Source organism: Myiozetetes cayanensis, unplaced genomic scaffold (genome assembly GCF_022539395.1).
Source record: "Myiozetetes cayanensis isolate MyiCay16 unplaced genomic scaffold, myiCay2020 scf12, whole genome shotgun sequence".
Lineage (NCBI taxonomy): Eukaryota > Metazoa > Chordata > Aves > Passeriformes > Tyrannidae > Myiozetetes > Myiozetetes cayanensis.
The window spans coordinates 6,519,297-6,542,035 of NW_026086826.1; the positions used below are offsets into that span (position 1 = coordinate 6,519,297).

At 40.3% G+C, this 22,739-nt stretch overlaps 1 protein-coding gene across 1 annotated transcript in view; it reads right to left on the reverse strand.

Moving 5' to 3' along the window:
* LOC126635772 (BEN domain-containing protein 5) overlaps positions 1-22,739 on the reverse strand; it is an 892,379-nt gene that overhangs the window by 135,096 nt on the left and 734,544 nt on the right. The window contains exon 9 of the mRNA XM_050307295.1: positions 19,431-19,542. Coding sequence (XP_050163252.1) covers positions 19,431-19,542 — 112 coding nt within the window. The remainder of the gene's footprint in view (positions 1-19,430; positions 19,543-22,739) is intronic.

Genomic DNA, 22,739 nt, shown 5'->3' on the forward strand with positions numbered 1-22,739 from the left:
ATGAGCATCTCTGTCATGAATCAGTGATTAGAGTTTCTTTCATCATAATTCAGCTATCTCAACCATGGTAAATAATAGGCTAATTAGGCATCTGCTCATTCAATGTCCAAAGGGACAGGCCAGTTCCTGGCACAAAGTGAAACACTGGTTGCACCAGTGAAAAGTCCTTTTCAAACCTGTGAACCACCTACAGCAAGAGCTCAGCTTCTTCCTTTACCAAAGGATGCTCCCTACAGGCAGGAAAATAAAAGCACCTCCATCTTCCTCTTCCTGCTGTGAGGGTTTACAAACAGGCGGGTGAACCTGTCCAGTGTGACATGGACAGGAAACTTCAGACTAACTTTTAAAACACTAGTTGCTTAGAAAGGAAAAAAAAAAAAAAGTGGGAAGCTGTAATGGTCTATCTGCCCAAACATGTCAACTATAATATTTGAAGTTTAAATACTGTTACAAGGGGACGGAATTTGACCAGATTACAAAACAGGCAGGTTTGGTAAAAAAACCCAGTAATCAGTTTTCCTTGCATGAACTTAACCATGACATGCTTATGGCCCAGTAATTTCTACCAGAACATGCTTCATTTGCTTCCTGACTGCTCCCCTTCCCTTCCATCAAAATAATCTCACCTTCCCATTCCCTTTGGCTCTGTAGGTACAGCTTAACACAGAAATTGAGGCCTCCTTGTGCTGTGGTGGGGACAGCAGCATGTTCCACAGCTGGTTGTGGCCGTGGTACTGCTGCAGTGGGCAAATCCATTTGAATGACAGCCAGATCTAAGAGGAGATCTTCTAAGGTTGGTTGAAATAAACCCAGAACCGCAAGGATTATATTCCAGCAGGGAGGCTGCAGATCCATCTTTATTCAGAATAGGTGCCATTTCTTCCCAAGCACCCTTATCTCTCCCTCACACATTACCTCTAAGATTCCTTCAAGCAGTGAAGTGCCACTGCCAGGTGACTGAATACCTGACGGCCACTTGGCACCAGGCAGCCCCTCAGGCAAAATTTGTAACTTATTTTCCTTTCTGCCACACCTTTAAAAACAGACAAGAGTTTTTTGCTTCAAGATTCCTCATTTGGTTGGACACTGGGTTGGGAGAAAAGTCTTCGAAGGAGACAAGTTGGACACCCCCTCCTATAATACCATAAGAATAGTTGGCTCCCCTGAGAAGTCTAATGAACTGTTTGTTGGAAGGTTTTCTGCTCTTAGCACACCACCTTAATGCATTAGCAAGGCTCTGTACGCTCTAAACTGGTTGTGTGCCTGCTATGGCATTCCCTGGACTCCTGCATTGCCCCCTGAGACAGATTAGATTTTTCCATAGCAGCTTGCAGCAGACTTAAAAATGGAAAGTTTTGCTAAATGCAAGATGGTCATGAATAACACAGGGAGTTTAATAACCTGTGTGTTATTTATTTTGCTACTAAATTCAATCCATCCACTTTATTACCTCCAAGGGTGTCACCTCACAAAATATGTCAAGCCTACTCAGTTATTGCCCAATGCACAGTAAAGCTTTTTTCCCCTCGTATTCCATGAGGTTATTCAAAATTACTTTAAAATGCTTACTGCTACAAGAAGTTCAGGGGAATGCTAACATCCTCTCTGTGCCCTTCTGTATCCATTTCTCTGGCTGACTATTCGTCCTTTTCTACCTTCAGCGCAATTTCAGCAAGTTTTTTCATACATATCTTGTTGGAGAGTTGTTTCCAAAAGCTACAATCCTCAAGGCCATTACCAGATGCATTTTTAAAGATACTGTGAGAGGGGAGAAAAAAGTAGCTCATCTTAAAAATATCCTCCTTTTGCAAATACAATTTCTGATGTCAAACTGTTACAACCAAATTGGCTCTTTCCATATTCTTGGTTTTTAAACATTAGTCACTTCACCCTTTGATATTTGTATCTCATCCTCCTCCTCTCCTTTAACCTACAAGGACTGAGTGGCACTGTGGGAAAAGTTTGGTCTACAAAATTAGTTCAGATGAGCAGCAGAAAGTTAAAATAAATTGAATTTACTGGTACTGAAATAATAAAGCTCAGAGAAATCTAAACAACATTCACATGCTTGCTTGCCAGAACTATTTATTTTGTTTACTAAAGTGACAGTCAAAGCAGCCTAATTTACAGATGTTCAGAAACCAAGTGTACCTTCCCATGCCCAGGACTGATGGAAATCATGCTGCTTGTCTTTCAAAACTTCAGTATTGATGTTGAGATGCTTTCTAGAAAGGCAGTTCAGAGATATTTGACCCAAAAATACAAAAATAAGGAGGTTTTCATTTAGGGTTGGCTTTGGAAATAATTTTTCCCCAAAACCTGTGTTTCCCCATTTACATCTCATTTTAGAGGCTACAACAAAAGCCAACCACACGTTCCAGTTTTCCTCAGACCTCTCCCAGGAACCATTCTAGGGAGTTTAACTGTTTCTATGGTCATTCCATGGTCAGGTTGGATGCAGATGGCACGAGAAGGCAATTTCCAGGAATGGGGAGACTACAACTCTCTAAGTAAACTTTTCAAGCTTCACCTAGGCATGACTACAACTACTCCACTAGGCTGAAGAAAACTATGGTGAGGGGAAAACTGTACTTAGCAAGAGAGAGTCCAATCTGTTCTGTCTGCAGTCTGTTCTACCAATTCCAGTCCAAATGAAAAAAATCCTAAACCTCCCCATCAAGTCCCAGTGTGGTTCAAGAGGGCATTGACTTTGTTATTAACAAAATTAGCTGGGGTACAGAGCCAGTTAGCCAAAGTGCAGCTTTATTCTCTCTACAGGTTCCTGAAAGAGGGTGGCAGCTGGCAGTGCACTCCAGCCAACTCTCCATCACACAAGTTAGAGAAGGAAAATTCCTATCAGGTCTTCCAGTCACTCTCCAAGTTCCTGCAGGATGGCTCCCTACAGCTAAACGAGGGGCTGTGCTCCAATTAGCACAGACCCTTCTGATGCTGGCCAGCCTGCCAAGCCAGATGGCAGCTCCTCCTTGGCATTTTGGGCCTGGGTACCCGGTGCAGACCACAGCTTTTGTAATAGCCTGGTAAATGGCTCCCAAGCTTTATTTCAAATGCTCCAGTCTCTCCCTGAACTGCAGCATAACTAGATCCAATCATGCTTCTGAACTCCACAGGGAAGAGATGCAGATAAATTCCTTTGCAAAAATACATAATCAACAGGAAAACAATGCATAAAACATACTATGGGTGTAATATATGTATAGGCACATGCACATACACTTTCTCTACTGCTTGCAGTGCACAGATACTAATGGGTTCAGGTGATAAATCAATCTGCAGGGCTAAAAGCAGTCACAGTAATCATTTACAGCTTCCACTGACTTCAGAAGAAGATACTGGCATTCTCGAAGCATGACTGAAAACTAAAATAATGCTTTACTTGGATGAATTTCTCTGTTCCAGGTCTAGCAAACTGCATTTGAAGTTATTTTTGCTAATAACAGAAAATCACAATGTCTGTCATAATATAAATTTTCATTGCCCATTGCTATTACATTAATGCTGAAATCAACAAAGCCATTTACAAACACTCTGTACAGAATCCAACCTTGTTGTACAACAGTGATATATATCAGTTTGACTAACAGACAAAAACTGCTAAATATTTGTTTTTGCAGAGAATAATCCATTACTATGACAGCTGTGAAACCCTTGCAATAATAGGCAAGATTGGACAGGGCTCCTCACACTCCTTCTCCAGGTAACACACTCCAAGTCACACTTTCCAAGGGTTTCTAGAGGGCAACTGAGCAGTTCACTGCCTCTCTCCCTCTAATCTTGTTAGAAGGTAACCATGCCACTTGGAGAATGATCTCTGGAATTAACAGACTAGAACCAGGATGAGATGGGAACAAGCAGTCAGCATTTTCCAGCTCTCAAGAAGCAGGAAAAAAAATGGAAACAGTTTTCTCTTTGAATCAGCTATTCTATCTTCCACCCTTGGACTCTGTGAGGGAAAAACCCCAATCTACTAATCTAATAACTAATCTACAAATAGCTACTCCTATTTCCTCACCACCACCCCTACCCAACTATAGTCTCAGGCCTCTTGCTTTTAAAAATAGTCTAAAACTCATCGAAGAATCCTGTCATGGTGAGACATATTCATCATTGCAGGGCTAGAATATTAATTCTTATTTCAAGGGACAAATGGGGTTTTGTGCTAGGAAAAACCAAGTACACAGATTTAAACTGTTTTCTAAACAAAGAGCCAAATCCCCCAAGCAGTATTAGGAGATTCAGCAGTTCTCACTTCTACAGCTCTACTTGGAGTTGTCACAAGTAAGAGCTCAGGCTCAAAAGCTTTTCTCTTGGCTTTTGCTTTCTAGTGAAAATTCCTTGTTGAACTGAACAGGCAAGGAGATGATGAAGTCATTTGTTCAGAGCTATCAGGCTGGACAACATCCCACCTTCCTCACTCTTCTTGCTCCTGGCTCAGGGCAGTCTTAGTCATTAGACATTTGACAATGTTTTAAAGGAGCAGAACTCTCAGTTATTTGAAAATGAAATTCACAGGTGGTTTTGCACAGCACTGTCATTGTGACTTTTGTTTCCAAACAGCTGAAAATTAGGCTAACCTTTAAATGTTCCTGCACTGCTTGGCGGCCAAAACAAACATGACAAAAAATATACTCCTTCTAATTTTAGAAGCATCCAAGTCTGACATATGCCAGATTCTGACACATGCCATTTTCCTTAGTTACCAACATGTGGCATCCTGCTGCTCTAGCTTTCACACACCGAGGCTGAGGGATGATGGAATGTGTCTGCTGATGGCAGTAATAGTCTGGTACCCTTAGCAACATTTGGCGAACTGTGAACCTTTGCTTACATCAGGCCAGATCAATACAGCCATTATCAAGGGACATAAACAGAATAAAAAGCTGTCTCTATTGCACGAGTTAACTGCAGCAAGAGGAGAACATCCAGTTCCTGAAGGGCAGACTCGCCAACCAAGCACAGGCAATAACGTTTCCATAGACTACAAGTCATCAGGGAGGATTAAATCTACACCTGCTGAGATTTAATTCTATAGTGAGTACCCTTTTTGGGGGAAGTTATAAACTACCACAAATTCCCTAGCAGAAGACCAATACTGAGATGAAGGCAGTTTATTTTCAAAAAAATACGAAACAATAGATTAGCTGGACTCAGAACAGAAATAGATTTTTCTTGATGTACATCTAAGTAAACAGCCTTCAAATAGCGCTCCGCTGATGGGGTCTTTTCCAGAGATGACTGCATTTCAGTAGAGCATAAACTGGTTCCTAACTTGCATTTAAACTTGGGAACTCAAAATGTAGTGAGACAGGACAGGATACTATTTCAGAAGGTGCTATTAAAATCCAAACCTAAATGCAAGATATTCTATTGTTAAAAACTGATCTTTCAGGGGACAGTCCATAAATAAAAACATGGAAAGCAACAACCTATTCAACCTATTGCCTTGGCAAAGGGATGGGACTAGGTGGTCTCCAGAGTTCCCTTCCAAGCCTAACAATTCTGTGATTCTGTAAACAGGACACAAACACAGTGATGAAGGGGGGAACAAAGCTGCACTGCTTTGACAAACTTTGCACGCAAATTATTTTGCAGAGCTCCCTTTTCAGCAATATCAAGAATTGTTGATTCCTCCTCCCTGCTGCATGCACTCCATGGTGTGCATTCATCTTAACTTAAGATTTTGCTGTTTATGCTCAGGCAACTCTCTGTTTCTCCCAGGTGTACATTTACGTGAACCAACGATTATCAGTCCTCATAGTTCCTCCTATTCTTACCATGTTTTCAGAAGTAGTGAAATAATTATCATCATTGTCTCTAAAGGAGTCACCCTGGAACACGAGCAAACTGCAGAAATGAAGGAGGCAGCTCACATGTCGGAGTGCCCCTGGCTTTCACCACCCTCGGGCAGATTTATCACATAAAGTATGGCCAGATTCTGCAGCTCAGGCCTTCAAAATGACCCAGCTCAGTAATTTTGCTCTACACTGCAGTTTCCTATATGTCAGTTTCCAGGAGGTAGATATACTGAAGAGAAAAAAAAAATCATTTTTTGAAGGAAAAAAAAAAAAGAATTCATTTGAAGAAAACCACCTTACCAGTGCAGGGATGGAGTTTTGAAGATATTTGGTGAAAGATTTGATATTCCAGATGCTCTTGTGAGATAAACCCTCTAAGCTCTTTTAGATCAGTCATTTTCTCTAACAGCTAAGCCACCAGAAGTTGGGCAAGCTCAGACTTTGATGCCCATTTAGGAAAACCATGATGGATGATATTTAGTACTTTGTAAGTCAGACTAGATTATCACGGTGATTCCTGTCTGCTTTTAAAAACCTATTGATCCACTGGTGTCAGCACTGCAGAAGACAGCAAGTAGAAGCTTTCAAAATACTTTTAAGAAGGGGACTACTGCTAACTTTGATGCGGTAAAATTCCAACATCGTGATGTATCTCCTGACAAGAAGAAAATTAAACTTCTGCTAATTAATACATTAATTTTAATTGGATTTTTCACTAGGCATAGGGTAACCAGATTCTGAAAAGATGACTGAATGCATCCACACAGGAAACATCGATCCATCGTGTTAACTCCGACTTGAAAGATTTAAGCTACTAATACAGTTCTCTTGTCTGAAGAGCCTTTCCAGCAGTTTTGCATATAGTGGTCCTCTGGGCTTGGGAGAGTTTCTAAGCATATACTAGGGAAGGTAGTCAGCAGAAAAGCTTTAACAAGAATGGGAATTAAGTCTTGTTCCAGTGCAGCTTGAGCAACACTATGAATAGGTCACATACATCATGAAAACCAGCCATGAAATATAAGAACTTGCAGCCATCCAGAGACTGATTAATGATTCAAATAAGCAATCTCTTTGCATAATTGCACTTAGGGAACATTATAGACACAGACCCCATTCAACAGCTTAAACTGGGCTCTAGATCAAGAAAACATATGCAAAACTGCAGGGTTGCTGCCTGCAAAAGCCAGCTAGTAATGCTACCAGCATTAAGCTATTTTTGATGCCTATGAATCTAAAAGTGCAGTTTTTCAGGTTTAAGAAAAATAACAACTCTGGAAGCAGCTCTGCTTCATTATAATCCTCATAGGATGAGTTTGCAGAAGGCAAAGATCCTGGCAACCTGAAATCATAAAGGATATCTATTATACTTTTCAAAAGAGCAGCAGTATTATTCGTTCAGCTCTAGCCATCCACTCTGCAACTAAAGCCTATCTGCCTAAAATATCCCCACTGGATCCATTAGTTTCCTTTCCTTTAAGCTGTCAGGCAGCCACTGTATTCTTCTCACAGGATTCCTGTTCTCCAGCCCAGGCTCTGGATGGCACAGTAAACCAGGCACAAGATGAAAATAAGCAGTGGAGAATCCTATCTACAGGATTATTTGGGATTACACATGCCAAGAAATCAAGGGACCTATCCCATACCTCTGTGTATTGTCACAAAGACAGTATAATGGCCTTCAAAGAGGATAATGATCTTTTATCTAAGGAAATCATATAATCTGTAGGCTTTTCCCACTCAAAATACAGTTTCACATACATATATATATATATATATTTTTTTTTTCAGTTTACTGATGTGTTATGGCACTGAACAGTAACTCCCACAAGGTTCAGGTAGCCCCAAACACCAGAATCACAGGAATGCAGAGGTAGAGGAATGCAGGATAGAACAGAGCTCTCTTTTAGGCAGAACAAACTACTGTTGTTTGTCCATAAACCTGATAGTGCCAATCCAGCCACCATACAGCCACCCCTTCTACTTTATTCTGGGAACAGTACAAGAGACTGGCAGAGAGCAGTAGCAGAAGCTGTGTTTTCTTTGCCATGCATGAGCTCCTGAAAGAGCAGCCACCCAGAGGTCCCTGGGTGTGGGCAGCACAGGGAAACAATTTTGACTGAGGAAACAATGCAAGCAAAAGCCCACACATGTCAAAAATAAGCACAAAAAGCTCACGTCATCCAGTGACAACTTGGATTCTTAACTTCTCTAAAATCATTTGGTCAGAAACTTTGCCAAAGCTTTTCAGAAATCCAAAATATGCAATAGGCAGTGGATTGCCTTGATCTTCACGCCTGTCAGTCCATCCAGAAAAGGCTAGTAGATGTATGAGGAATAAATTCCTCTTCCAAAATGAAAACTACCATTAAGCCACTGTTATCCACGTTATCTGACTTGTCCCCTACAAAGAGCAGCTCTAATTTGGGAATTCCCTTTAGGCTCCTCACTGTGAACACCAAAGCAAATAACTCATTTAGCTTTTCTGCAAAGACCTTATTTTCCTTGAGCACTTCTTTTACATCTTGATCATCTATCAACCTTATAGACCTTCGGGCAGGCTTCTTGCCTCTGATGAGTTTGAAAAAGTTTTTGTTATTAGTTTTTATGCCTTTAGCAAGTTATTCTTCAAAATTGTTTTTGTCCTCTATTATTATGGGTTTGCATTTAACTTGCCAGAGTGTACTGGGGTTTTTTTCCTTAGTTCATTTGGGCAAGACTTCAAAGGGTGTCCTTTAATGCTAATGACCTTCTTCAGTCTAATAATCCCCTTTGCTAACTTCTCATGTAACCTTTTATGAAGTTGTGGAGTTTTTCAAATAGGGGTAATACACTTACTCTCCAATGGTAAAGCTGCAAAAATGCATTCCTACAATGGTGATTTTATATAGCTGCCATGTCACCCCAAAGTGTTATTTTGTTCTGTTTTGCCCTTTTAGCTACTGCTTTTAGTTTTCTATTTTATGTTGGTCCCCTTTCAGAAGTATGTGCCAATCTAAGGTCTTTTTGGCTTTTGTACTCCACCAGGAATGATGAATTTGAGCATGTTTATATTTATTATTACCCAATGTTTCTTTGACAGGTACATCTTCAATCAAGACTTAATCCTTGCTCAGGGATAAATAAAAAAAAAATTGCTCTTCTCTTTCAGGCTCTCTGATTTCTTGCTTCAAGAAGATGTCATTTTTAAAGGGTATAAATGCAGCTTCTACATTAACTTTAATCATGACACTTAATCAGGCTCTGCCATTACTTTCTTTGAGTTCTCATTGCTTCCTTGGTAATTCTGAGCATGATACTATAAAGTTGCTTATTGCTATCATCCCATTTTGGCATGAAATTTTAATGCACAGGGACTGTGAGGTTGTTCAGTACTTGTTGATACAATTCCACTCCCTGCCTTTTTTTTTCCCTTTTGTTTTCCCTTTTTTGCTTCTGAGCTTTCTTTTAACTATAATGTCACTCCTCCCCTGGCTTGGTTTCCTCTGCTATTCGTGTATAATTTTACATTGCTATTCCAGTGCTCCCTGATTGAGATGCTATTATGTCAAATATCCTCATTTAAAATCAGCATTTCACTTTACCCATCTTCACTGCATACACTGGGCTAATTGTCCACTGGCTCTATTACTGCTATCTTGCACCAGTAGAATAGCATGAACAGACATAGTTAGGTCAAACACTTGGCCAGCTGTCTGTAAATCATTTTTGAATACTAAGAGCTCTTTTGTATTAAATAAAAAAGCCCTGGCAGTGACTTTGCCCCTGTGTCTTAAAAGGCAAATGCAATCCCAGGTGGAAAATTGAGCTACATGAACAAAGGGCATGATCCCAATGCCTTTTGAAGGAGGAAAAATAAAAATGGCTCAGCTCATTCCAGGCATTTCCACTTGCATCCTGTGAGAAGTCCCTTCTCTAAGAAGCCCTGGCAAGAGCCAGCTGGAATTGCCTGCTGCATCGTGCCGGAGCTCATTCTCCTCAGTGCTCATCAGTTCAAATGCAACCCCTGACTGAAGCAGACTTGTCAGTGACCTTGACTCTGACCCAGTTTATAGAAGCACTTGGGGAAGGAGCAGAAGCAAAGGGGGAGTTTTTCATAAGTGGCTAAAAAAAAAATAGTAAATAAATCTCAAACTCTGTTTCTCACTGAAAAACTGAGAAGAGGAGGAGAAACATGAAACTGGAATTACTGAGGAGGAGCTTAATCATGTCTCCCAGACTCAAGGAAACTCTCACAGCAGCACTGAACATGTCAGCCACTCCCCTGATTAATGCTACTTACAATTTAAAACAACAACAAGAACAACAACAAACCCTCTCTGGTCAATATAGATATTAAGAAGAATTTGATAACATCACATCTGTAAGAACTACAGAATGTAGAAGCAGGAAGAAGATGCAAGAGCGGGAAAAGAATCCACACTAAACCCCTCTTGTACACTCAGTCCAAGAAAAAAATGTGAGTATTACATAAAGGGAATATTTTCCTCCATTGGCAAGGGGTAAATTCTTTGAAGAGATGGCTCTGATTCATCAGCGGGGTGCTGGCAGACGCCCCTAGAAAAATAAAGAACATGGCTGTACATCTTCAAAAAACTATTTTAGGAGACACTATCTCCTCAGAGGGATATTTGAGTTGTGTTCAGCCCCCTAGGCACATCCCAGGAAAATACAACCATGTTTTGATGGTAGAGAGGATACTAAAGCTTTGATGGATAATATTTTGATCCAAGGTAAAAGAGAGGAGTTTGACTAAAGGCCCTGAAGAGCTGTGGAAAGAGACAGAGGTGCTGAGCTAAAACTAAGAAAGCAACAACAGAAGTTCCATGTAATAGCAATAAAACACCTGGAAGAAAAGATAAGGTGTACAGTAGATCACTGCAAAGTGGAGGTCATAACTAACATGCCTGCCCCAAACAAAAAACAGCAGCACAAAGATTTCTCAGAATGGCAAACTACTGGAAAAAAAAAAACGAACAAAAAACAAACATGTGCCTGATTTAGCTGTTTAGAGCAGCAATGTTCACGTTACTGCACACAGACACCCCAAGTCACAGGATGCAAATATTAATACAGCATGTGAGAATATCAAAGAGTTAACTTTAGGAACATTAAAGAATTTCTACTTCTCTAGAAATATGATAGTAAACCACACTAATCTGTCTACAGTGTTTCATGGAGGTCTCTGAGTATCATTGAGAGAGAACAGCAGCTTAGAAGGGTCAGGTACAAATGAAAACTGGCCAACATTGTGTTGCAACAAAGGAAATTTTAGTCTCTGGGACTAAAACATTTCGTTCTTCTTTGGGTTATTAATTTTACCTGAAACTGTTCCTATTCTAGATAAAAACATTACCAAATGGGGATAGCAAAAAAAACCCATCAACTGTGTCAGATTACAACTATGGTGATATAATTAGCACACTGAGTACAAACAGAGAGAAATTTGGTAGCTGTAAAAACATTTCAGACACATTTCCTGGAGAGTCATGAGTATTTGACAAAAGTACAGTGGAGCATCATCCAGAGCTAGATTATGAGCACGTCAGTGTGATCAAAACAAAACAAAATCAGCCAAAAAGCCTGTCTAGTTTAGATGAAATGTGGTTTATAATTGCCAAATTATAAATTTTGCTTAGCAAAAAACAAGGGTATTAGCACAGAGTGGCCTCAACAACCCATCCTTTCCTTGACTATCACTTTAACAAGGAGATCACAGTTCCAGGTAAAACGTCATCTAATGGTGTCAATGATTCCTAAAACACTACTGGAGAAATTATATATTCACTTTGATATATACACGTACATATATAAAGATTTACCCAGAGAAATAATATATTCACTTTTATATATACATTTATATATATGAAAATTTACCCAGAGAAATTATATATTCACTTTTATATATACATTGATATATATATATATGAAGATTTACATGTTGAAAACTAATCAAAGAGAAGGGACAAAAATCATAGGTTAATTAGAGATGAGAAGGAAATCTGTAGAGGTTATTGAGTGTATTCAATTGCCTCAACAGGGAATTAACTCTATCTAAACTTTTTTCCAATAAATACCTGTCATAAAACCCTCCAGTGGCAAAGATTCAGCATCTCCTGCAAATAATCTATTCTAGTGCAAAACCAGCTCTGCTACTAGCAGGTTTCTTATAATACAGTTTGTATTAAAAGGACTGTGAGGAGGTTGCTAAGGGCAGAAGCTGCTTTACCTAGCATAAAACCAGAACATAGCAGCAGATCACGAGAGAACATTTACTCCAGAACAAACTGGAAGAGTTGTTAAAATTACATGAAAGAAACTGAGGAGTTCTGAACTGCTAACCTCACAAGATTGCTTATCAGAAAATGCCATAGCTCACAAACTGATCATGCACACCACACTTGCTTCTGTCAGCAGATACCCAATATATCCACATTTAACAATGGAAAGAGTTTAAGGGGAATACTTTTAAACAGCCTATATGAGGTATAACATTATCTAGAGCATTAGTAACACCTCTTATGCTAGTCCAACAGGAAGGTGCGAAATAAAGTCAAAACCCTAAGCACAAGCTGAAGAATCAGACAATGATGGGTACATGACTTAATTAAACCAGTGATGAAAGGTTATCCTTCCTACTGCTTCCTTCAGCAGAGAACCGAAATAAGAATGATATTTGCAAACTATGAAAAAGTTACACTTCAGTCAAGAGGGACTTGCAAGATAGAAGTGGTACAGGACGTTTCTACAATGTCACAACAAAGCAGCACAAGCATGAACATTACCATAGAAAGCAGCCACAGGGCTATCAGAGCTGGACACATACTGCATCAGCAGAGGTAATCTCTCTTCTAATTTCAGGAGGAGAGAAATAAGAGGCAGCATGTTGGCCATTTTGCCTGAGAAGAACTCAGAATAACATATACTACATTACACTGAGAATTATTGGCAAAAGATGATGTCTCATGATAGCTGTTTTGATGTCAGAGTGAAAACCATCAGGTGGAAATGACAACTCAGAATATCTAAGGGACTATGTGAACATCACTCTCTAGCAAGTTGTTAAAATTCAGTATTGAGTTAAAAATGATTATTCATTACTATTGTGTTGTTCAGCTGAGGAAGGAAGTCCAAGAGCTCTGCTAAGAGCAAAATGGAGCCAGGTCTGTTATACTACAGATCTCATTACCCTTTGTTAATCTGTTATGACTCCTTCTACCAGCTGAAGCAGACCTCAGCTGAGTGATTTCTGAGCAACACCAAACCCCAATCAACAGTCTTTCCAAACATTTATTAACATCCAAACTGGCTTCAGCTAGAAGGAGAATCAGCTTATAATTTTTCCAGTGAAATACATTCCATTTTGTTGCTCCAGTTTATAACAGAAGCAAGGGAGATGATGATGAGGGAAAAGAAGAATTTTTGAAAAGAAAACAATTGCTTCCAGTCATTCAAATGTTATATTGGATAATACTACTTGTGTGCTTATAGCATTAGGAGCCTAAGTGTACAATTTTGATGTGAAACCCTTGCAAAAATTGTTGTTATACTTTACTTGTCAACTACCGAGTATCACATTGATGATAATGCTAACAATATCATTTCAGGAGATGAGTGGAAGTAGAGCCTCTAAGATTGACACATTTGCAGGAATGACAAAAATAAAATTTATGACACTCTCCAGCAAATCACACACACCTTGGAGACCAGCTGCATTTTTCTAAATGTGGAGTTGTCTGGTAAAGAATGTGGCACTGCCCAAGGCAGAGAGGATGGGAAGTCACTAAAGCAACTCATGTCACTAAAACTGCCATTAGGGATAGTTGCAACCTGCAAAGTACCAGTTACAGGATTCCAAGTCTGTATTTTGTGACCTAGTTTTCCATAAAAGCAGAATGCTTCCCTCAAAATACGGCATTGCCTGTGCACCCAGGGATACTAGAAAGACAATGATCCTGATTTCCATCTCTGCAAAACTTCAGGATAATGAAGAAAGGGGGGATTATTGGATGTGCTACATGTGGATCACTCCCACACCACCACACTTTGAACATGGCTCCTGCACAGTCCTCTTCTTGATAGTTCACTTTAGATGCTGCTACTGAAGGCTTAGAAAAGAAGTAGGTTGAACTACAGCATTGACAGTGAGTAGCCTAAAAAGTTCTAAAACACAGCAGCAAACAGAGGGGCAGTAACTGAGGGCATTAAGAGCTAAATTGCATCTTTGAAAGAATTGGGAAGTGGTCCAGAGGGGTAAGAACAGTTGCAACCTCCCAACAGGGATGAGCTCAGTACCAGAATGCAAGAAAGAGAAGGTCTGTGAGTTGGTTCTAGTCTCAGAAAGTTGGCTGTATTCTCCCTATGAAGAGGAGCATAGTCATCTGCTGAAGAATCCAGAGTTACATTGACTAACCAGACAGATGTCAATTCCCCTGCACTCTTACTGCTTGCCCACTCAAGCCTACCTGGATTGAAAGCAAGGCCTCCCAAAAGACAGGAAGATTGGAAACATATACTTTTGTTCAAGTTCCAAGCCTGCACGTGGGATATTAAAAAAACCTTCTCAAAAACATAAAAGGTGTCATTCACCCTTGACTAACACCCCTGATGCCTGCAGTATTATGTTTACTCATCCTTTCTTATTACTAATTCTGCCATCAGCAGATACCCCCAAAGTCCACAGGCTCTTTCCCTCCCTCACGCCTGTCCACAGCAGCAGCAGATTGCCATCCTCTATCAGCTAATTCATCAGTCCTGGTGGCAGATGTCCATGTGGTGGACCTAAAGGTTCCAGCCCAGCAGATGACTCAGAGTTTAGCATGCTGGGGTTTCATTTCAGCTGTATGTTTTGCTTTGAATCAATGAAAACTTCCACCCAGAGTAGTATTAAAAGTATGCAAAGGCTGCAACATCAAGCACTACAAAGTCAGGAATGGATACAGAAAAGTTATTTAAGCAGAAATAATTTAAATTTTAGTATATGTGTGCAAGACAAAGGAGATGATGATTAAAAAGCACATCCCAGGTGACTGGGGTTTTCTTTCTGGTCATAATTTTTTTTCTCTAGCTCAAGTCAGGTCACAAGGTGATTAGCATCTAGCAAAGGAATTATTTGCATGCAGGACTCCAGCTCCAATGACAACAGGAGGTGGAAAACAGGCAGAATAGAAGAAAGACGGAAGAAAGAAGACAAACTCCAGTGTTGTAGTGAGAGTTCCTGGGAGCACTGAATCTCATTTCTGCATTTTCATTCAGGAGGGACAAATTACTTGAAACAGATTCATTCCAAGGAATCAGTAGCTACCTATTCCTTTTCTTCTACGTCCTAAGAACTCCAGATGACAGAAACAGTCTATCCCAATCTTCCTTGCGGAAGGAAGAGGCAGAAACAAGACAATGAATCTATCAGTCTTTGCTGAATGACACAAAACAAGTCTGATTTCAGGTATCTTAAATCATCTATCACAAACAAGTAGGTACTTATGATCATAACTGCCTGTTTGTTTCCTATCCACACAAGGATAACACATTTATGTCTCATGGCGGTCCCCCCCAAAAAAAAACAATCAACACTCCTAAAATCCTCCCAGGGTACAACAATGAGCAAAACAAGAGAGCCCACAAGGAGATTAACAACTCTATCCTCAGAGCAGGATCTGAATAGCACACAGTAAATACAGGACAAGGCAGCACAATGAACACTGAAGCTAAACCAAAATGCTGAATAGCTGCTTATCAGGTGGAAGTTTTCCACTTGGAGAACTCGGTGAGGCAGGGGTCTAGCTGGGAGGATAACACAAACCCCTGTGGTTAAAGGCCATGTCACAATGCACACACTCGAGGGGACGGAGCTGGCACTGAACACACTACCTAAGTTCCCTCATTAAATCTGTTTTAAAGAGTGCATTTGCTTGTTGGGAGAAGTGCTGGGTGGTCAGATGGAACCTGTCTGACAACCAAGCTGCTCTCTCTGTGTCTGAGGCTTCATGTTAACCCAGAGGTAAGGATCCATCTCTGTTGACCACCTGTATCTTGAGCTTGCCAGTACTGACCACTTGATCCCCAGTCCAGAACATTTACGCACCTGCTTAACCATAAGCACAAAAGGAACATTGCTGAATTCAATCAGATTGTTCATGTGTTTCAATCTAGTTGTGATTATCTGCTTTACTGGATTCCTTGCCTAGGATACAGACATTCATACTCCAAACAGCTCTCTGTGTGAAGTGTATTATCAGGCCCAAGCAGAAACTTTTGGATCCACAGTTCAGATGCTGGAATGGCTCATATGAACATGCTTTAACATACTTGAAAGTCAGCTGAGTTTGTTTAAACAATTCATTCATGTTCAGAGCTAATTCTGCTAACCTGCTCCAGCACAGACAGGGGAAACATCAACATGTGTCATCTGGTGGGACGGTGGGACCACACTGCTCTCTAGATGGGCAGGGAAAGGTGCTGAAGAACAGAAACATCTCCAGCCAACAGCACATGAACTAGAAGAGTAAGTCTGTCACTTCAGTGTCATCTGCAAGACTGACACCACTAGAAAGGGCTGAGAGCATCCCCTCACTTCACATATGCCAGCACAATGATCATCAGGGTGATTGTGTCAAAATCAGTGAGGTGGAGATCAAAAGCTTCCTATTGTTCTCTCATTTTCTGACCCATCCACTCCTTCCTAAGGATGATAGGGTCATTATGGAATTCAAAACACTTTAAAAATAAAATAAGCACACTTTGTAAAAGCCAGAAGAACAGTGAACCACAGGTGCTTTGGTTTATTTTTGTACACTAACTACAGCAAACACTCAGCCTTGGAACACTCAGTGCTGGAATCACTGTAGCTGTGTGCATGTGCCTCATACCCACTTCACTTATTTCTGAGCCAGTCATCCTCCCTGCTCCAGAATGAACTTTTTTTTCAAAGGAAGCAGCTTATCTTCCATACTGCAGAGCAGAAGAAAAATCCTCCTATACAGCAATATTTAAAACATGGTTTTATGGTCTTATGGCAGCTAATTTTCCTTAAGTGATTTAAGGGAAAGAATACATCTAAAAGTCCTGCACTGAGCTGCTCTGCATTGGCAACATGAAGCCAAACTTCCTCTGCTTTAAACAGTCCAGTCTTCTGTGGGCAGCCCTTCATGGCAGATCTTGTCTGGAATGGGAGGGATTAAGGTTATATTTTTTTTTATTACATTATTTTTCAGGGAACCAGACCTTGCATTTTATTTCATTTCATTTTCCCGAGTGTGGGAACACCTCAGGTGAGGAGAAGGTGGCAGGACAGATATGTTCAAATGCATAATCCCTGATCTGATGCAGGCTGACACCAGCCCTCCCTCAACTGGTCCCTTCTGCATGCAGCCAACCATCTATCACGTATTGCTCGTCTGAAAGTAACATTCTACACCTGAAAAGTACTTAACATTTTCAGCTGCCTGAAAGGATTCAAGGCAGGTTTTATTCTGGCACTGTCAGAACTCAATAAAATCAGTCACTGCTAAAGCAGGATGGTGCATGCACAGTCCCATGCCCTCTCACTGAGGCAGCAGGCATTTTTTCCCCTTTTGTCCCAGCACTTTGGATATGGTCTTTCCACACAAATATTACTGGTATCAGAGGGACTAAGAACCTGGTATTGCCTGAAAATAACAGTAATCCCATATACTGCATTGTACTGCTGAGCATCCCTGAAACTGTCAGAAAGGCTGGTGTTGACTAAGGGATGATAAAACCAGAAAAGAAGGTTTTTTGGTGGGTAGCTAACTCACTGAGAAATGGAATTCTGAAGAGCAACCTGAACTTTGCTGGTACTTCAATCCAAAAAATATAATTTCTAAATAGTATTTTTAAAAAAATTAAATAACCCTGAAAATGAAATGTTGCACCTGTGTTTGAAAGGCTCCTTTTTCTTTTCCTCAAAAGGAAATGAACTGGAACTGGTTCATCTCAGGTTGATCACTGGAGAGGGTTGGGAGACAGAGAGTTTGAGGAAAAAAAAAAAGATTTCCATTTCAGACCAATTCTGACCAAGCATTTCTTTTGATTTTTCATTTTACCCACCACAGCAAATTAATTCATTCTTCACACATAGGGCAGCTGGAAACTACTAGAATTTTCAAAGCCACCCTAGAAGGGGATGAAGCTGAAAACAATTTTCCCCTGCCTCCAAGAATAGCTTTATTTTACTGACAGTGACTTTTAATAGTGCCAGGATTTGTTGTCTTACTGGCTACAAGCATTTCCCTACACCCAAAGTTCTTGTAGTATTTAAGCATCTCTTTATTTTTGAAAGAAAGCTTTCTTATCAAAGCAGTCTCTGTGCTCTCTCCATCTTCTTAGAAGGCAAATTGTCTTGCTATTTGGGGTAGAAAACAGAGGAAGGACCAGGCTGGCTCTAAAGCTCCTTTCTGTGCCTTCCATCATCATCATCATCATCATCAATCTGATACAGCTTTGGAGCCTTGGTGAGAGACACAATCCTAAGTGCTCCAGGAACTGACTAGAAAGACAAATTCTCTGCCAAACAATTAGCAGTCTAAGAGAATATTTTTCATGCAATTGGATTCCACTCTATATGTAAGGATCTTATCTATTAACCTATCTTCCTTGTACCTAAAACCTCTTCTGTACTGGTATTACTACTAGCTAGAAGATAAAAAGTCCAATAAAGATGCATTGGGAAAACCAGGAGTTAAATTAAAGAAGGTCTTATCCTTTACATGATGTAGCCAGAGGTAAGAATCCTCTTTCTTTATCAGCAAGGCAAACCAGGTCCTTTTTCACAGTAACAAAAAGGAAAAAATCAAAAAAAAAATAAAAGGATAAATTAGCAAAGCTTCAGGGAATTAAAGATCCAAATTCCCTCTCTGTACTGGGAAGCAAAAAGAAAGGACAAATACCAGGAACTCTACAAGGAAAAAAATCATAATCTATAAAATCTCCTCTTATTTTTTTGGTAGTGATTTTTTCCTACCCATCTCCATTTTTTTCAGCAGTTTTTCTTAGGTGCCACATTCAATAATCCTTCTGCGCTTTGATGTCAAACATTCAATAGCTGTCTGCCTCCCTCCCACTCCTCTTCTCCATATTCTCCACAATCCATCTCCTCTGATTAGCTAAGATTTCACCTTCAAGAACACCTCTGCTTCTCCCAGCGAGCATGACTGTGTGCGTGTGTGTTTATATAATATTTGCAAATATTCTCCCCCTCCTGCCCTGCATGTTACACAGCAACCCCTGCCAGAGCTCCGGATTAAGCATCAATGCCATTCCATAATTCAATTTGGGGGGCCTGCTGTTTGGAATCCGGCTCAGAGCATGAGAGCAGCTCGATTGAATTTAGGCCCTCCTTTCAGAATTATTTCATATTTAATCCGAGCTGAACTTCATTTCACTTGCTCTCTCTGCATCTGATGCTTCCTGTGACAAAAGACACAAATGTTCCCTGATCTCATGCAGGGTGTGTGTGTGTTTGCTGACTTCTTCTCCCTTATTTTGGTTTACCACTGGATTAAACCACGTCAGAGTTACTGGCATCTCACACAACCCTGCAGCAAGAAAGAGTCAGTACCTCAGCAAGTGGTTGTTCTGGCATCCCCTTTCCCCACTCACCGGATTGTTGTACATGTCGATGATGAGCTGTTTCACTCCGTGCAGTGTGGGATGAGCCCAGGGAGATGGATTCGCCCAGTGCCGGTTTAAATCAAACCCCATCAGGGAGCACCTGCACACACACAAAAACAAACACACACAAATGACATGTATGGGCTGCAGCCTCTTCTGGGTTCTGGGGCAGAATTAGGGCTATATTCTGCATCTGGTGTGTTTAAAAACGTTCTTCAGATGGGAAAAACAAAGCAAATACTCTCCTGAGGAAAGGCTGCAGCAATGGCCACTTTTAGAAATAATGTGACCAGCAGAATATCACTGAAACACCTTTGGTAATTCATCCTTCTTCCCCTCCATACCACCTGTGCTCACTCTATCCTTTGCCTTTTTCCAGCTTGGCAGGCTGGCTCTGGAACAGCCTGCCTGACCTTTGAGGTTCCCTTCTCTTCCATGCTCGGGCTGAGGGTCTGGAGCTACGAGGGTGATTCATACACTGCACCAGCAGACCTTTAGTTTGCCCTCAGTCAGGCTTTGACTCAGCAAAGCTGTAAAGAGCACTGTAATCAATGGCCATTAAGTATGTGCTTAAGGGTTTTAAAGCATGAATGTCATTGTTCCACTAACCCAGGGCCTCAGTCTCTCCCCCTCCTGCAATTGCCTACACAAAAGTTAGCCAACCAAGACACCAAGTTAAAATGCTTATTGGCCATCAAATCCTGTAGGTGCTGAAGCATGTATGCCACCTTGGCTTCTCCTCCTTGCCCTAACTCATATATCCCTCTCAGTACATTTGATTCTGCTGCTCCCAGTCCTATGGATGGAGTAGTATCCCGTTCTTTGTGAAGTCCCACTGAAACTCAAGGGGCTGTCATTAGAGTGAACATGGGAGAAATTAAAAAGCTGGAAGTGGCACAAATAGGAGGAGGGGAAATCATGCCCCTTGCCTACTGCAGAGATCACCGAGACAATCTGTGGTCACTGATACACGCAGAAAGAGATGTCTCTGTCATCTCAAGCTGGGCTTGGGATCAGTGGACCCTGCGTAGATCTTACTCAGGCATCCTGTGAAAGACCACACAAATAATGAAAGCCCAGGTAGAGATGCAGTTTCCTCTATAGTTAAATAAACAAATAAACAACAACAACAACAAAAATCAACCTCGCTCTAAGCCTTAAAGCTTCTTGAGAAAAGAAGAGCTTTCATTGATCCCCAGTCTATTACAAGAATGTCTTTTCAACCTTAATCTTTTAAACACGCCTATGCAAACAATAGAAATTTACTCCTGTAGTGCTATCCTTCGACAAAAAATTCTAAGCATCCAGTGGCCAAACCCCATAGGTTTTAACTGGCAAAAAAGAAAAAAGGAATATAAAAACTAAGAGCAGAGACGTGAAATGCTAAGAAAAGTGAGAGGATGAAACCAGAGGTTGAAATTCATTTCCAAAACTGATGAATAAATATTTCCCCATGAAGCAAAAGATACAAAAGTTAATGGGACATTCTTTTGTATAAATTCCTATGGGGATCCAAGGAAGCAGGAGCTGCTGTGCTCCCTGTGCTGGGCTTAGACAACCCAACCATGAGGCTGCCTGGGAGCTCTGCAACTACCAGCTCTGCAGCAACATCACTACTGAATTTGATGCTTGCTGTCGTGGAGAAGTCACCTCCTTGTCTCAGTGGCCACTTCTCTGCTTGTATAGAAAACAGATGGATTTCTTTTCTGGACACTGCAAAAGCTAGAATTCCACACACAACTTTCCAAGTTGTCTCCATCCCACTATAAAGTAAACCATTTTGGATCAGATTTCTCTCTCTCTTCTATTTGTCTTCATGTAAACTCTCTCCACTCACTTCTACTAAATCCTATCTTCTATTGAACTCATAGACATTAATAAAAAAATCAGAAGTACTTCCAGAGGTGTAGGTAGAATTACACTGGGATAAAACTGGTAGAAGAGCAGAATGAGAGGAATAAGTTTTTCATTTAATAAAAGCAGAATCTGTCATGACTCTTTATCATATTTAGGCACAGTTCCCAAGAAAACAACATTCTTACTGTACAAAAATTTTCTTAAGAGCTCAGAATTTGAAATTATATCCTTTTATATGGTTAGTGTGTCACATTTACATTTTCTTTTAATAATATTTAACACTAATAACACTATAGAAAATGAGTATATCTTGATTCCACTATGTTCATCTCCAAAGCACATTGAATTGGTCAAGCTAAGTGCAGCAAAAGCAAATTTTAAATTCACACACGGATCGTCAATATTAAATTTGGGTTTTGGGACCTTATAGATAACTTTACCTAAGTCATCCCTACAGGGAATAGAAGTAAGCATTATCTAATTTTTTTAAGTTCCTAACTAAGGCATTGAAATTTGCAGTATTTGGATGTGTCAGGAATGTCTGGTAAATGATGAATCTCATAAGTTCATTTAAAGCAAAAAGAACCGTTGAAAATAGTTGTTTTTACTTGAGAAGACTTTATAAACAGAAGAAAGCAATGCTTAACAAACAAGTTATTCATTTGGGAAGCTCCTCTGAGCTCTATTTAATAGGAATCCAAATTAATTTCCAAATATCATTTAGCTAGTCTTTGATGTTGTGTATCGCATCTTTATCAATGTAACAACAATTAATTAAGTTTCTGATGTAGGCATTACTATTTCTTTCCAGTCTGGAAACAGTGCAAAGTTTTCCCCTCCCTTCCAGTTCTTAAGCCTTTTTTTTTCCTTTCCTTTTTGCCTAAAGACAAATTTGTATCTACCACATTCTCTCTTCATTCATCTGCTGCAAACTCATGGTCTCTCTAAGGAAACATCAAGTTGTGTTCCCTGGTACTTCAGATTTGATTATTGACTCTATTACATGTAGAATTGTCTCCCAAAGCTCACGTATATCAGGACATGACCAAAACATACGGCGAGAGCCTCCCACGTGCCTCTTACAGATCCTGCATTCATTATATTCTTTTGCTCCCAGATGATGTGATCTCCCTTGTGGCTAATACCTCCAATGCAAGAGCCTGAACAGGATAACTTAAAAATTGCATCTTGCACTGCTTTTTAATTCCTCCTCCCAGTATTAAACCAGCTCATTTCAAGTACACTGTGCTGCTGGTTCTACTGCTTAACTGTTTGCCTGCTGCTTCAAGCACTGGGTAGGCAAAGTAGAAATATAGATATAGTCTGGAAACAGCAGCTCTACAGTGGGAAACAACTGTGTTCCAATATAATACATAATCTTTCAATATGAGATCAGCTTTCTTACTCAGACTGCAAGTGTTGTCATTGGCTTCAATACAC